The 17703-nt window shown below is 42.1% G+C and overlaps 1 protein-coding gene across 11 annotated transcripts in view; it reads left to right on the plus strand.

The window, feature by feature from the left end:
• The window catches only part of ADGRL3 (adhesion G protein-coupled receptor L3), an 852526-nt gene that overhangs the window by 200888 nt on the left and 633935 nt on the right, over positions 1-17703 (plus strand). For all 11 annotated transcript variants that reach the window (XM_061637965.1, XM_061637983.1, XM_061637973.1 and 8 more), the window contains one exon: positions 10007-10233. In XM_061637965.1, coding sequence (XP_061493949.1) covers positions 10161-10233 — 73 coding nt within the window. In that variant the 5' untranslated portion in view covers positions 10007-10160. The remainder of the gene's footprint in view (positions 1-10006; positions 10234-17703) is intronic.

The following is a 17703-nucleotide window of genomic DNA, read 5'->3' on the forward strand; positions in this document are numbered from 1 at the left end:
AACAGGGAGCTCTGCACCAACAGAGTGACACCAGTGTCACTTTGAGCGCAGAGGGCAGTGGAACTGTTTTGAACTGGGTAAAGAGAGATCTTGGCCTCACCTACCCCCACCCCCTGCACAGCTTAACAGGAAGTTGGATTATGGCCTAACATGAAAAATTCTTCCCCAGCATTTATAAAAATAACACAACCACCCAAAGCCCAGTCCGCTCCCTCAAGTGTGGATCATGACTGGAAGCTAACCCTCTCCTCCAGCACTCTTTTCTCAGTGAAAATCCTCCTCCTCCCTGAAGCTGCCTCGGTAGGAAAATCATACATGCACACCTAATTTGAAGCTTATACAGGAGCCTCCATTTCAGCTGCTCCTTTCCTAGCACAAAATTTACTTGCTGTGAGGTATTCCAGATATTGCAATGATCCAGCAATCTTTTATTTTAAAAGCACGTCTGTCCTGATTGTCCAACCAATTAATTCCTGCAAGAAAGTACTAAAACAAATTAATTAATATTCACCTTTCACCCTTCTAGACATTTTATGACTTTTATACTATTCTTGAAGAACTACACTGGAATAGTAATAAGGGTTCTTTCAATATAATCTGAATTACTGATATACACTTTGGCTGCCGTCCTGTGATGGTATCCTAGGGGCTGTTGAATTTCCCTCTCTGAAGCAAGAGAAAGAGGTGTGCCTTCAAAGATGTAACATCAGGTGGATCCTCAGTGGTTCCGTGGAATGGTCTGCAGCCAGTTCCCCTTTGAAGTTGGAGCAGGGGGGAAAGGAGGCATTACAGGGGTGAGTGGACTGTGTGTGTGTGGGGGGGGAAAGTGATGGGTCCACAGGATCCACAGCCCTCCCCTTTTCCAATACACTCCCTGAATGGGACAAATTCCAATGGGAACAAATCTTTTTTTAAAAAAAAAAATGTAATGGGAAATGAAAAAAATGTGGCCCACCCTTTTTGCCCTGCTGGTGCAAGCCTAGCAGGGCACTGAAAAGGTGGCTTTCCTCCCCCCCCCCCCACCTCCACTTCCCTGCCTTTGGATTGCTCTGCCACTCTTATTTCTGTTTATTCATTTTATTTTATTTTATTTTTATTTTATTTTAATTTTCTGTCATATTAAAATTCAAAACATAAACTAGTATGAATGATGGAACTTCATCATTTCTTTTACAATATTTATTTATGGTAGTCCACATGCATACTTAACAGAGATGTGTAAGCACATTGCCCTTGTCGTGACAAGCTATTGTGAATTTCAACAAGGTACTTTGCCTGAAACCCCTTAAGGAGGGGAGGTGGTTAAGTGTGTGTGTGTGCGTGCGTGCATGTGTGTGTGTGTGAGAGAGAGATTTCTCCAACCATACATATTATATAGCTGTATACTATACAGCTATATATATATTTGTATTCTGCAATGTTAAATTGAAAATACCTCCATGCCATTCAGCTGCTTCCCATAAGCTCATTTCAAAACAACACCTTACAAAACTTATAGTCCTGAACTCAAAAACACTTGCTTAACAACCCTCTATATTTTCATGGCGATACACAAAACAGTCAGAGAGAATCGAGAATTCAAAGCGTAAAAAGAGAGAGAGAAAAACCAGACCCTTTTTGGACTTTTTTCTGTCAGAGTTCTCATAATCTGTTGAAATTAATTAAAAATCAGCCATGTTCACAGAGTACCTATAATGCTATTACTGACCTTGCCCCATACTTTGACCTTCATCTTCTGCAGTTTGAAAGTTAAAAAAAAAAAAGCATTGAACTCAATGATAATGTTGGGCATGCTGAGTAAGAACCAACTGTCAGTGTTCTAAAAGTCAGACTCACAGCTGCTAGGCTTGCCTAATCAGGGGGCCACACCCACACCAAACTTTGATTTCACTTTAGACAGTCATGGCTTCCTCCAAAGAATCCTGGGAAGTGTAGTTTGTGAAGGGTGCTGAGAGGAGCTTCTTATTCCCCTGACAGAGCTCCAGTGGCCAGAGTAGCCAGGGAAGTTTAGCAGTCAGCCACTCTGATTGAAGCTCTGTGAGGGGAACAGGGCATCTCCTAGCAACTCTCAGCACTCTTCACTAACTACACTTCCCAGGATTCTTTGGAAGAAGCCATGACTGTCTAAAGTGAAATAAAAGTCTGGTGTGGATGTGGCCAGGGACAGCTTTGGTTTACATTTGGGTAGGAGGCTACATGTGCCGGCTGTAGAATAAAAAGGTCGGAGAAATGCTGAAAAAGAATGATACTGTTCACAATGTTTTCCTTTTGGAAAGGAAATGGGATTTCTCCCGCCCACCCAATCTCCTCCTCTCCCCGTCCCCCTCCCCTTCCTGCCCCCCTCCTGCCCTCCCTATCCCCCCCTCCCTGCCCATCCACCAGGTCAGTTTCACCCATCTTAAACATGATTACACAGGAGTAAATCCCACTGAACTCAAAAAGCATGCAAATTATCAAACCTGCTCTTCCCTCCTATCCCCTCCCTCTTGCCCCTTTCCTCTCCCTTCCTTCACCCCTCCCTACCCCTCCCCATCCCCTTCTAATTCCTGCCATCCCCCACCTCTCCCCCTCCTCTCTGCCCTCACCCTCCTCCTCCCCCATAGTCAGTGTTATTTATCCTAAGCATGATTGCATGGGAGTAAATCCCATTGAACTCAATAAGCATGCAAATGATCAAACCTGCTCTTCTCTCCTATCCCCTCCCTCTTGCCCCTTTCCTCTCTGTTCCTTCACCCCACCCCTCCCCATCCCCTTCTAATTCCTGCCATCCCCCTCCCATCCCCCTACTCTCTGCCCTCCCCCACTTCCTCCCCCATAGTCAGTGTTATTTATCCTAAGCATGATTGCATGGGAGTAAATCCCACTGAACTCAATAAGCATGCAAATGATCAAACCTGCCCTTCCCTCCTCCTTCTTCCCATCACCTCCCTTTTGCCCCTTCCCTCCCCCTTCCTTCACCCCTCGTTCTCCCTCCCCCTCCTTCTGGTCCCCTCTCCCCTCCCTTTCTCCTTCGCTCTCCCCTCCCCTCCTTCTCTTCCATGGTAAGTTTTACCTATCCTAGCCATGATTGCATGGGAGTAAATTCCACTGAACTCAATAAGTGTGCAAATGATCAGACCTGCCTTTGCCCTCCTTCCCCTCTCCTCTCCCTTCCTCTCCTCCCCTCTTCCTTCTTCCTTCTCTCCTGCCTACTCCAGGCCTCCCTCCCCATGGTCAGTTTTACCTATCCTAAGCATGATTGCACAGGAGTAAATCCCGCTGAACTCAATAAACATGCAAATGATCAAACCTGCCCTCATCCTCTCCCTCCTGCCTGCTCCCATTCCCCTCCTTCCCTTCCCATCCCCTGTGGTCAGTTTCACCTATCCTAAGCATGATTGCAGGGGAGTAAATCCCACTGAACTCAATAAGCATGCAAATGATCAATCCATTCTCAGCAAACTTGCACAGGATCCCATTTCTCACCTCCCAGTTTAAAAAGCAGAGAAATTCACTAACAGGCAAAAATCCTTGCAGTTTAAGAATGTACCTATAGCCATCAGCTATTTCTATCAAATTTTAAAAAGCAGAGAAATTGATCAGCTATAGTAAATGCACCAGGAGACCTGTTCTCCTCTCTGAGATACTGCCCTACAAATGTGTCAAAATGCAAACACAATTTGGGTTGGTCTTTCACAGTCCAATGCACTTCTTGTATAGCTTGGAAAAATTTGGTAACGTGCCTTTTTAAAGTTTGATAGAAATATCTGTTGGCTATATTAGTGGATATCTATCTATATATCTGTACTCACAGACACACCCCTGCAACTCCGGATAACACTTCGTGCAGCTGATGCAGTGGACTGTAGTCTACAAAAGCTTATGCCATAACTGTGTTAGTCTTTAAAGTGCCACAAGAATCTTTATTGGCTTTGCTCTTGACATTTTCCCTTTCTCCCAAGATCTGCTTTTTTGTTGTTGATAAGCTGCCTTTATTCCCTCAACTACTTTGACACAGCTGTTTTGTATCTGTATTGTATCTACACAAGCAGTCATGAAAGCATGCTATATTTTTTGAGAACATAATTTTAAAGATTTCAGTTTTCCTTCCTCAGATTTTTCTCCACCCGCTCCTTTATGTCATTATATTTTCCTTTTCTTTATTTGACTATTATAATCTGCTATTGTGTAAACTTGAGTTGTATTCCTTTTTTACTGAGTACCTTCAGGTTACTTTCCTACCTTTTGAAATGTGAACATTTTGTAGGCTTTCATGGCTGCTTGTGGATTTCTCCCATTTTTTGTTGTTTATACATTTGCTTTCCATGAATTTATTGTATATTTACTGTTAGCTATTTTTCTGTTGAGCGTGTTTACCAGGAGAAACATTTTTCCCCATGGTAAAATTCATATCATTTTTTCCTTAGGTTTCCTTCTCTCTATTTATAGTGGGATGGGGTTTCCCCCCCTGTTTTATTGGGTTTTTACTGATGCTGCTGTACTAACATGGATATATTTTCCAATGTTTTAGTAGATCTCTTTTTCTTCTGTTCCATTTTATTATGTATTTGATTATTCCATATAATTATTTCTTTTAGATAAACAGATTGTTCTTCCCTCTTTCTGTTTATGAGGTTTTCCCTTTTACCTATTGACCTTTGCCCATTTCATGTTAGCGCAGAGTAGTATATACTCTTCTTTCCTGAGTGTTATACTTCGGTCTCTCTGTCAGTCTCAGTCTTTTCTGCCATGAGCTCCATAATTATTGAGAACCATTTAAGTCCATTTGCCAGGTGTTTTATTTTTTAAAAAACACATAACAGAGCAATCCTGACCTCCAGATCTACTGACCAGAGGATTACACAACAGTGCCTCTCCACTAACACTCCACTAACAAAGAAGAGTTCCGTCGGTGGGAGGCACATCCACTCTAGAGGCCCTTGTTATGCCCGTGGGAAGCTCCACAAGCATAGATCTGCCACTGGTAGTTTTCCTGCTGGCAGCAGCCAGTGTTAGGCCACAAAATGGAGCATTTATTTTCTACAGAGCACATGTGCCCACTCTTTATGCTAAAACTCTGGGCCTTTGTGGCATAGTAATCTTCTTTAGATATTCTTGGCAGTTCCTACTCAATGAATGTATATAGTAGCAGTGGCAACACAGTAACAGGCTCCATCCTGCCGTACGTGTATCCTTTCATATATCTGTAATGTGCCTATGTGCTGAAGAATGTGTATTCAGTGAGGGCAGAATTTGCTGTGGCAGCCTGCAATCCCTATATGCACAGAGCCCTGAGCATCTGAAGGGAGCTACAGAGTCTCCTCACAGCATGCATTTCAGCTACTGTGTAATTTAGTGGCTGAAAGTAATATATATATATATATTTAGGATAAACATACTTTTCCAGAAAAAAATAATGATAAGTTCAAAGCATTATTGTTTCCAAAATTAAAGGAAATGTACTTTGTTTTAATTATAGCGTGACATGGATCATTAGCAAGATTAAATCTTGGAAACAGCTTTTTTTGTGTGTGTTCCATACCAGGTTTTATTTTGGGGAGCCATGCATTTAATATGCTAAGCCGTTTTTGACTTGTTTTATTTGTATTATGACATTTAATTCTGTGGAGCTATTACAGCTGCTTTCCTAGTGTGCATTATTCATCAGCAGTGGGTGCTGAAGAAGGAAGGAGGCTTTCTGTTAGTTCCTGCCACCACCACCGAAATTCTCTATTTCTGTTTCTTTTTAGAGCAACCTACAGCCTAAAGGGGAAGGTACACAGCTTGACACTTCATAGTGGGTTTTGAAGTATCACAGTAGCAATTTTCAGTGGAAACTTTATTCTTCATTATAAAAGTGTTCTAAGTATACATTTCCCACACACCCAATTTTAACAAAAATGCATTTCTTAAGGATCCAACATTGTTTAGATAGTAGATTCTAGCATAACATGTGCAATAATATTTTAATTGGGAAAGGTTACAGAGAGAGTTGTTCTTTATGCACTCCTTGTGGCTCAACAAGGCTTGTTTGCTTGCTGGAAATGGTCTGCCACGCTGATCATTAGTGTGTGTCTATATAGAAGCAGTATGAAGATGTTTTTCTTGGTGTCTACATCTTCTGAAGATTTTATTAATTTTACTGTACAGTTGTTCATTGACCAGCTTATTCTTCCTACTATTTTTAAAGCCACTAGGCACATATAAAACATTTTGTACATGAAAATTAATTCTCATTCAGCAGTGGCAAATATGCTTCTGTTTGCCCCTGGCGTATTAGAAGTAGAATTATATTAAATGGCTTCTGAGGTGTGAAAAGGTTACCTGAAGGACAGTCTGCAAGAAAACGATTGTAGTGTAAAACATAAATCTTTTTTGCACTTAAACTTCATTTCACCCTGCAGCCAAAAATAGCAATGATCATTAAACCAAATTTGCTCCTAAACATTAACAGAAATTTATTACATCTTACAATTCTGAAAGACAATTAAACTTAATTTTCCTTTGAAGAACATTCCCACTGAAATTGCTGCCCTGCAGGATATTTATTTATTTTTCAGTTAGCCTATTATCATGGAAAAATATTTTTACATATGTACATATTTTGATGCAGTCAATTACAGACACACCTGGATATTCTTTCAAGTTGCTCTTTTAAACCACTTGAATGCAGGCATGTAAAAGCTGTTAAACTAGCAGTTCCTTTAAAAAACAAGTCATATTTGCACATACACCCCCTAATATTTATTTATTGAAAACATTTACATACCACTTAATCATTCACATTTCTAAGCAGTGTACATAAAAACAAGCCATATGTAAAATCAAACAGTAAAACCGTTAAATCATGATAAAGACAAATAGACAAGACACATAGATGTATTTGGGCTAGCAACTGCCACAACTTCATTAACTTGTTAAAAGCATCTATAACAGGATGAGTTACTTTTGAGTATTCAACTAACCTCCATTCACACTGTGAGTGTTTATGTTAGGAATGAGGGAGCTGAGCCGTACTCCCCAATTAGAATCACAGGATCATAGAGTTGGAAGGTCACCTTATCCAACCCCCTGCCGATGCAGGAAATCCAGTAGTACAGCATCCCAGATAGTAGGGCTTAGAGTAATGCCCATCCAACCTGTGCTTAAAAACCTGTAATGAAGGAGAATCCACCACCTTCCAAGGCAGTCCATTCCACTGTCTGCTTGTATACCAGTAAGGAAGTTCTTCCTACTGTTTAGTCTCCTTATAAATTGGCATCATGCTGGCAGGGCAGAGACTAGGGATGGAAAAATCTGTCAGTTTTGTTTCTCTCAGTTTCTCACTTTTCTGATGTTAAATTCAGTTCTCTATATTTCTGCAGCAATCTGTGAATTTTTTTTAAAAAATCCTCATGAAAATTCTCCACCATTTTAGTGCAAATTTCTCCAAATAAACATATTTTTGTAGGCTGTTTTGACAAAGGTGCACATTTTTGAAAGCCATTTCTCATCACATCAAGCCTTTTTGCCTGCTATTTTCACTGATATATTCATTTTTATGCACACTTTCTCCTAATAAATGCATTTTTATAAATACTGTTTAGTTGGTGAACTGCATCCCAAAATTCTAGTAAGTGCAAATTTTGAAGGAATGGCTGTGTTTCAGTTCTCATATTGTTTAAAATGGAAAAGTGCACATAGTTAATGTTTTTTCTTTTCTTTTTTTAATCATGGCTGGCAAACTGTTTTTGTTTGTCCCCCCCCCCTTAACACCAGGTCTGTAGAAGCAATTGTAAAACATGGAATGGTAGAGGGGAGAAGAGAAATACTATTTGTGTGCTTCACAACTGAATACACATGATCACCTAAAGCACACTCACTCACTCTCAGACCTTTAAGTCAAAGGTCTAAAATTACCTGGCTGCCACACTGCCTAGCACACATACAGAAATGAAATTATATGCTAGATGGGGCCTTTTATTTCCTAAGGTGTAACCCTTCAAAAGTTGCCCTTATTGGACCCCTGGAGAGAAATCCTTTTGTGTGCCAAAATTGCTACCACAGGCAGAGCTTGGAAAAGTTACTTTTTTGAACTACAGCTCCCATCAGCCTAATCCTGTGGCCATGTTGCCTAGGGCTGATGGGAGTTGTAGTTCAAAAAAGTAACTTTTCCAAGCTCTGCACAGTGGAGGAAACAGGGCATTGCCTCATAAAGTCTGCCTCATTATGCTCAGTCTAGGTGGCTATTCAGATCTTGTCCCAGAACTGCCTTAATCTCTTTTCTGTTTTCAGTCTCCAAATTCCCTTTTAAAAATTGCCTTCGAATTGGCTCACAATCCTCTCTGCTCAACTATGGACGGTCTTTGGGCTGTTTGGAAATGTTGGGAAAAGACCTTAGGTTAGTAGTAGACCATATGCTTTGCATGGAAAAAGCCCCAGGCTTAACTTCATGTGTCTGCAGATAAAGATATGAAAGACTCCTGCCTGAAACCTTGGAGAGTCACTGCCAATCAGAGGTGACAATACAGTTAGATAGACCAATAGCCTTGATTTGGGATAAGGCAGCATCCGAAAACAGATTGCTTCATTTTTTTCTTTGCAGATTTATAAACCGCTAAAAGCTGCCCCAGTAGTGTACAATAAGATAAAATAAGATAAAATACAATAGACTCTAAATAATAAAATGATTTCTACAGTTGTACAGTTAATATTCCATAAAATGACTGAGTCACACCTGAGGGACAAAAATGCCTTTAGGAGCACCTAGATATCAAGATGCTAGAGAGTTGTCTAGTTGTAGTTGGCAACTCAATCCAGAGGGCTGGAGCTGCAATACTAAAAGCTTGATTTCTGGTACAGACTAAGTGTACTTTCCCAAGAAAACTTGTGTTAGCAGCAAGTGTTGCATGAACATTTCCCCGCATGTTGATGCAGAAGTCAAGGATAGCCCAGCACCTAAGTCACTTTCTGCAATCTGCTGCATGAGAGTTCAGGATTGATCGGTGCTACAGGAAAAGGAGAATAGGTTACAGGGCCATGATTCATATTGTCCTTGTGGGTTCAAAAGCAGTTCAACACAGTTATCATTGGCTGCTGCTATTCTTAGCATCTACTGTCTGGACAAATTTTGTCAAATGAAAGTTTCTAAAATCAATAGGTTTGGAAGGCACATCACACATGCCCTCCAGCTTCTTACGGGCAGCTTCTGTAAGCAGAATTTCAGATGTAGTTGCAGTTTTAGCCCTAAAAATTGACAGTTGTCAAAGTTCACTGATGGCTAGCCTAGGACTTTGGGATTTGCTCACTGGAAACTACTTTGGTTTGCTACCACATAAATGCAAGGGATGCAGGAGAGAAGACAGTAGATGTGCTTTGTAAGGGGCTCCAGAGCCCCTGCTGAAAATATATGCCAGCTTCACATGAAAACTCACTCTTAAATAAACTAAACTTTCTCAACCTCAGGTGTCTACAGGGACAAAAATTTTAAAAATACAGCTGACTTACCTTGAGGATTATAAGACAATGCATCTGAACACTCAAAAAGCACCATGTAAATGATAAGTTTTTATTTATTTATTACCCTTTTTGGATTGGGAAGTGAAGCAGAGAAACCCTTGTACCTTGGGAGAGTTTGCTTTGGCATTCTGTTTATTATACACGTGCAGCTGTTTAAGACTGTGGTTCAAGGGTCTGATAAACCTGTAATTAGAGATCAGAAACTTGTGGAACACTACAAAAACATTGTTCCACACTGCTATTTTGTGTCTTCTCTTTTGTTTTTGCTTTCTTAACACCTGCATGCAAAGTGTGCATCCCTTCTGTGTGTTTTAATTCTATATTTACATTTTCAATGGAATTAACGCGATGCAGTAATGTATGCTTGATCTTGTCATGTTTCTAGTTCTAGTCACCAAAAGCAGACAGTAGCAAAGGTGTATTGGAAAGTATCTCTTTGTATAACTGTATGCCAAATGTACAATGATCACGGTGGTTAGAAACACCTAATTTTTAACTAACTAATTTTACTTTTTCTTTTTATTTCTAGGTCTTGAATTTTGGATATTGGGTGAGGGTGTTGGTTTAGGGGATAGTCTGTCTGCCACCCTGTTTGGATTAAAGTGAATATCACCCGGAGGATTACCAGCAGAGAGAAATCTTGCTTCATTTCTTTTGGAAACTTTCGTTGTTGAATTACCCTTATGTTTTGGTCCCCAGTCATGTGGTCACCACAGCTGCTGTTCCTCACAATGCTCTTGGCATCCACAGTTCATGGTAAGTGCATGAAGGGAAGTTGGATTTTATTCAGTTAAGTTTTATCCTGGGCCTGTGGGAGTTGGACTGTACTATAAAACAGATGAAATTTCAGAAGTGTTGAGCTCCTGTTGACTTGCAGGGGTGTTTTTTTTTTAAAATAGCATTGATTATGCTGTTGGGGCTCTGAAATGCAAAGTGATTCAGGCAGACCATTTTTAAAAAAACAGCACACTGCACTGACAATTTCAGGGTTACCATTAAGTCAGCGTGTTGGTGCAAGTGTTCTTCCTGCTCCGGTGAGTGCCCCCACAATCCCCGCACAGGGATTCCCCAAGTGGAAACAGATAAAATGCATTTCCTTTCCAGTGGCAGTTCACAAAGAGGTTGGAAGAGCAGAGGAGGAGTTTCTCTCCATTTCCTGTGGCCTTTTTGCAAGCAGTGGCAATGGAAATGTAATGCTGCAGGTGCCTCCTGCAGAAGCCCAGAGGCTCAGTGCTGGAGTTCTCCTCAACATCCTTTGGCAAAAGCCCAGACTCAGCAAAATGTCAGCACCCAGATGGGGCATATATTTAATCAAAAACCTAGGACTACCATTACCTCTGACAGGACCTAGCAATGGTCTAGAGGGCAGCATCTCCCAGACTAATCACTTGGCTGTAAAGCAAGGCTGGGAAGGGGGCCCACACTGTTAGAGTGACCCTTTTCCTCTTCCCACTAGACCAGTCAAATTTAGAGAGGGCCCTTACCCATAAAGTAACTGGAGGAAATTCTCAAATGGTTTGGGGACCAAAAGCCCTTTATTTCTATCACAATAACCACTGAAGACCAGTATCTTGAAGTTTCTTCTTGATTCAGGGAGCCCGGACGCTGAAGGAATGAGGTTTGAGGTGCCTCTTTCACCAGAGCCAATGACTATATTACCTATGCTGGAAACTGATTAGGCCGATTGAGTCCTTGTTGCTTCTGCTAAACTTCTCAGCGGCTCTCAGTACTATTGCTATCCTTCTATCACCTAGCAAGGGGTGGGACTTGGTGTCACAGTCTTGTGCTGGTTCAGCAGTTCCAGGAGGTGGTGTTGAGGATCTCCCTTTGGCCTGTGAGATCCCATATCTTTGCTGAATGTCACTTAACAGCTGCATGAAACTGCTTGCAGTGGTTGTCTTGGAGTTTGCAGTGCCATCAATATACGAATGCTGCCCAGTTCTATTTCTCCTTTGCATTATATTCTAGAAAGGTCGTTGAGATGCTAAACCAATATCTGAGGACTGAGTGAGGGCAAACAAGTTGAAACATAATCTAGACAAGACAGAGGTACTCCTGGTCAGTAAAACTGCTGATATTGGCAATGGAATTCAGCCTGATTTGGAAGGGGATAGCAGTCCCCTTGAATACTCAGATTTGCAGGCTGAGGGTACCCTGGATTCAGCTTTGTATGTGGATGCTCAGATTGCAGCTATGGGCAGTCCTTCAGAAATCAGATCTGGCTAAAGTGGCACATGCCATAGTTACATCATGGTTGGATTACTACTGTGCACTTTTTGTAGGGCTGGTTTTGAAAACTGTCTGGAAATTTCTTGGAAAAATTGGTCCAGAAGGTGGCTGCTAAACAATTGGCTGAAGCTAGTTATTGAGATCATGTGACATCCTTATTATAACAACTTCACCGGCTTTGAAGCCATTTCTGGGCTAATTCAAATTGCTTGTTCTGACTTTTAAAGCCCTAAATTGGCTTGGGACCAGTTCTGTCATATGAACCTGCCTGGGAGGATTCTGTTTATGTCCCACCAGCATATGAGTTGTGCCCGGAGAGGATGTGGGAAATTTTCTTCTTGGTGGCCATTCAAAGCTTTAGGACTCTACTCTCTAGGCATGTGTCACCTTATTTGTTGTACGTGAAAACTTTCCCCTTCTGGCAGACTTCCTTTCCTGCTACGTTTAATTCTCCCTGAATTATTAGTTTAAAGCACACACATGCATACACAATTAGCTATCTTTTCTCTTTTAGATTAGTTTTTATAGTTCTTATTGATTGGGTTTTATACTTTGACTATACTGTGAGCCACCTTAGATATTTGTTAAAGGAAAGACAGGAAACAAGTGAATAAAGGAGCAATCCAACTTGAGTTTACTCTGGGTTGGGGGGAATTGGATGTGGCGGACCCCTGGCTGAGCTGACAGGCTCAGCTGGGGGGTTGCCAGTGCCAGCCAGCCTGGCGGATGGAGAACTGGTGGAAGCTAGTTGTAGCCCCGAAAACAGAGCATTCCTGGGGCATGGTGGGGGGGGAGCCATGGGGAGTATTTATGTGGCATCCAAGTCCCCCTTGGAGTGCTCCCCTGGGTCCCAATCCACATGAGAATTCTGAGTTGTGACACAGGTCGGGAGGTGAGGCTTCAAGATGCCAGAACCTGACTTGGAGGACTGGGAAGATTAGCTGGGGGAGGGGACTAGCAGCAGGGGCATTCTACAGACCACACAGATCCCAGTCACTGACAGCTCAACTCCCCCTATTCTGCCCTCCCTGCTGAAGAGCAGCCAGAACTATTGAGACTGGTCTGTTGGAGACTGCTCCGTTAGACACCTTCCCAGTGCCTCAGAGGCACCGCCTTCTTCACCTGACATTTCCCAGGCGGGCGCCCCATAGCTTCCCACAATCAAGCAAGTCGACCGCCCACAACTCTCAGAGAGGGAAGTTGAGAGCCAGCTCCCTTTGCCCCACGCGTGACGACAGCTGAAGCGGGATATTCAGATGTTGAGGAGGAGCCAACGGTTATGCGCAAAAGCCAAGCCTACTTAAGTTGACGCAGGAGAGGGGTGTGTTGCTGAGTCAATGTAAGAGGGCTGCAAAGTGATGCTTAGTCAGAGTTAGCCAGGGCAAAATTCCTAGAAAGCTTAGGTTGATGAGCTACACTGCTTTTGATGTAACTGTAACTTTAATAAAAAGAGAAAAAATCACAGCTGTGTCTGAGACTGGAACTCTCAACTTTGGGCAGGACATTCTGGTGGCAAAAAGGTTGATGGAGGAAAACAATTCCATTGGCCCTCTCCAGGGATTGCTTACTCCCTGATAGGGCTATTTGTTGGAGGCGGCTCTTCCCTTCCGGCTCCCGCATGCAGCTCCTGACAGAGCCTGTGTTCAGCTGGGCTGGTGGCTCCCATGCACCAAATGGATGCTGCAGGGCTTTCCACTGGCTCCTCCTCTGCAGCCCCCCCCTCCTGCTGGCTACCCTTGAGCTGGACTCCTCTGCCCAATTGAGAAAACCAAACAGAATATGTCCTGTCATTGATCATAGAAGAATAATTAGAAATCTTAGTATTTGTTATAAAACCGAGGGATTGCAGGGATGAGGAACATTAAATATGTTTAGTGGTTTTGTTTAATTTGTTTAATTAATAAATTGTCCATTTGTCAGAAGCCAAAGGAATATTTAATTCATATATTACCAAGAGTCCTCTTAGAGACAGTGTTCATGCTGAAGTACTTAGAATTCATATTCATTTTAGTACAAGTGGAATTCAATTAAATATGAATTCTAAGTACTTCAGTATGCATAGGAGGAAGATGGTACATAAAAGGAATATTTTTATACCAACAAAGCAATTTATTGTTGTTGTTGTTTATTAGATTTATATCCCACCCTTCCTCCCAGTAGGAGCCCAAGTGGCACTTTAGTTGTTGCAGTTGCCTATGAATTGACATGATATATGATGATATATTATTGGTTCTTAGGCATTAGACAGTATTTCTTAAGGAAAATGCTTGACATGCTTTGATAGCTGTCACTGGAATTCAAACTAGTTTTGAACATGTTAGAATGGAATGGAGCAAGAGACAGCATGAAGAGAATATAAACATATGCGGCTGGCTGTTGTCCATCTAGCCCATTGCTGTCTACTCTGACTGGCCGTAGCTTTCCAAGGTCTTTCTCAGTCCTACTACCTGACCTCCTTTAAACAGAAATGTCTGCAATTGAACCTAAGGCCTTCTGCATGTAAACCTTGTACTCTTACCTCTGATCCATGGCCCCTTTCTTCCCTAAGGGCTTGATTATGTCATTGATATGGTCAACATACTACACGGAGAGCCATCTCAGAGAAGTAAATAACAGAATAGTTAGGTCAAAGTAGGAAGGGAGAAAAAATGGTAAGCTTAAGACTGGAGTGACAAACTTCTGAGGGAAAAGGATCAGTATTTTTATTGTAGCCTGTAGCGTTTCCTATCAGAAAGAATCCAGAGATTGTAGAGTTTTTAGTAAAAGGTAGAATTTGCCTACTTTTCTTCTAATGTCTCCTGATTTAGTCAGTTGTCTGGCACTAGTTTCAAGTAAGTAGTTGTGCATAACAACTGGTGAATCTGAATAGGGATGTGCGCCTTTCATGTGCATCAAAGATGCATTTACGCAGTTGAATTGGGCCTGGATGAGCATCATGATGTGAACAAGAATATGCTTGCAGATAGACATCAGAAAATTGCTTCTGAACATGGAACTCCCTTGCATAATAGCATATGATTGTTTGGCACATGGGATTCACTTGGTCGCACACTGCACCCCTGATTTTGGCTTAGTTTTTACTAAGATGATAAACTTGTGCTTGGGTTGTACAACCAAACTGCAAGGGAGTGAATTTTCCTCCACACAGAAATCTAGCATGTCAGAGAGAAGAATTCTTGCTTATTCTCACTGATGTTTGTTTCCTGTGTGCTTGGATTATTTTTATTTTTGCATGAAAGACCTTTCAACCATATGAGCCCCCGTATGCAGTCTGAAGTGGTACAGCCCAGACACAGGTTGGTTGGTTGGTTGGTTGAGTTCTCCCCTGTCTTTTGGCCCACAAAGAACCCTGAAGATGGCTAAAAGCCACAAATTAAAAAAGAAATAAAAAGCAGAAAATTAAAACTAAAGCTAATTATAACATACAACACCCATGGAAGAAAAAACATGAGATCAGAGCAAAATGTTAATGAATTTTTTCACAGCTTACTGAAAAGCCACCAAAGTGTGTGTGTGATCGCCACAACACATAAAAGGTCCTGTACCACATCCCAGCCAGCTGAACATCTGATGGCAATGGGATGCAAAAGCAATGCTTCAGTTGATGATTCCACTGGGTAAGCTGGCTTACATTGGAGATGCTGGTCCTCCGAATATCCTGGTGCCAAACTGTTTAGGGCTTTATAGGTGATAAACATTTTGAGGGCTAAACTAAATGTGGCACAGAAATTTACGGGACCTTTTTTGACAACACAAATTGCAGAAAGCGGGGGGCAATCCAGATTGGACCTACAGTGGTGGGCAAAGGCTAAACAGACCCTCTCCTCAGACTAGGGTCTTCATCTGTATTAGGGTCCATGCAGTGGCTATTCCCCACCACCACCATCCAAAAAAACACCTGCACTTAAAGGGCAGAACTACATGTAATTTGGCCTTGAATTGTTCCTGGAAATAAAGTGGTAGCAAATATTCCAAAAAATGAACCTCAGATAATACTGGCTGATGCATTTGCACCAATTCAAAGTTCAAACATACTTTTCATGGGTAGCCCTTCCATAGCCCCACCAAATCCTACCCACCTTCCCCAGCTTGGTGCCCTTCAGATATTTTGAACCACAATTGCCATCCCTGACAATTGGCCATTGTAGTCCAAAACACCTGAAGAGCATTAGGCTGGTGAAAGCTGTCCTTTGGGGGAAACGCACGCACGCGCACAGAGAGAGAGGGAGAGAGAGGGAGAGAGAGAGTTTCATTTTCAAACTGACTAATGCTTCTTAAATTCAATACTTCATTATTCATGAAAAATATCAATACGGCACTTAGATTACCTTCTGAATTAATAAGAAAATAATACATAATCGTGTGTGCAGATCCTGTCATGATGTTGTTTCAATCCAGGAGTTTTTCATATTTACCTTCCAAATGCTTTTCATCTGCAGATTGCTGATTTGACAAATAATTTGTATTGGTTTTCTCTGCAAAGGCTGTTTTGATTTATCAGACAGAGATGAAAATAGCCTGCATTTGCATTTTGAACTGATTAGTGAAGCGGTGATTTAACAGTAAACAAAGTTGTATTTTTTCATATCCTCAGACTAATTCCTCCCCACTATTAGCTGTGTGCTTTCTCCAAACATCACAATATTTCTTAGGCAAACCAGTTAACACTGTTTTGAATATCTGCTGAACAATTTTGAGCATTATAAGAAACTGACCTTTTTTACATTTTCACATTTATAATATTCAGTGCATACCAAGAACACTGCATACTTTGGTATAAATGTTTTTCAATGATATCCATGTGCTGTGCATATAACTGTAACCCATATATAAATAGGTGCTCTTATAATAATACAGCCCCCTTGTCCTTGTTGCCTCCTGAAAGCCGAAGAACATGCATCTGAACTGAATGCATTTTCTTCCCTTCTTTTCCATTGCCTCCATTTTTCTCCCCTCACTTTGAAACTTCCTCCTGTAAAATAATTTAGACTGTAAACTTGTTAGGGCAGAGGCTCATTACTTTGTTTGGTGCACTGGAAAACCTTTTTGGATCTGTGAGCACATTTTGAATTTGAGATAGGGCTGAGGGTACCAGTCACAAAATGGTTGCCTTGGGTGTACAGCATAACACAAAATGGCTGCCATAGGAACATGGCATAACACAAAATTAGAGAGAGTACAGTCGTGGCTCCTGCTCCTTCCCCTCCCCCAGACAACCTCATGTTTCCCATGGGAAGTCAGTGATATCCTCCTGGTCCTGATTGTGGAGCTACAGCTGTTGATAACACAAGAACACCATCTTCCCCATTGCGAATCCTAAACTAAAGCCTAGGCTGACATGCTATACCTGTGTTGAGCCTCGGCTCTCCTTGAAGGAGCAGGGAGGGGAGAGGCATGAGTTTCAGGCGCCTCAGCTGCCAGAAGTCGCGGAAGACCAAGGAGTTGTTGAGTCTGCTCGGAGCCTTGGGGGGGAGCAGTGAACTTGAACTCCAGCCAATTCCCATGGGTGGTGCGAGCTCCGTAGAGGAGAGTGCACCACCCCCAGTCGTTCCCGAGGGCCCGTCAGGGGATGCCCCAGAGGTTGTACCAAGTCCTCCCTTGCCAAGCAGTTCCCAGGACACTTCCAGCATGACACCACCTCCTGACCTTGAGCCTGCAGCCCAAGAGCAGGTGTCTTCTGACAAGCCGTTGGAAATGCCCCCCCTCGCCTCATGCCCGCCGCCGTGAGAAACAGACAGGGCAGAGACAGGACTTACGAAGGAGTCCGAGATTACGATCGAAAACGTTCCCTACATAAGCTGGCCTCTCAAAGAGGGGAGTCATTGAGTCAACTTCCTTCACGCGCCGCAGAGCATGTCTAGAGTGTAGTTAGGGGTTTCTAGTGAGTAAGGCAGGTTTCTATATGAAGTGCAATGTCCTAGATGTATCCATTACTTTAATAAAGCAAGGTTTAATTGCACCCGCGTCTCCGTCTCGTGGTTCCAGCTCTGGACGGGA

The sequence above is a fragment of the Rhineura floridana genome, chromosome 1 (assembly GCF_030035675.1).
Source record: "Rhineura floridana isolate rRhiFlo1 chromosome 1, rRhiFlo1.hap2, whole genome shotgun sequence".
Classification (NCBI taxonomy): domain Eukaryota; kingdom Metazoa; phylum Chordata; class Lepidosauria; order Squamata; family Rhineuridae; genus Rhineura; species Rhineura floridana.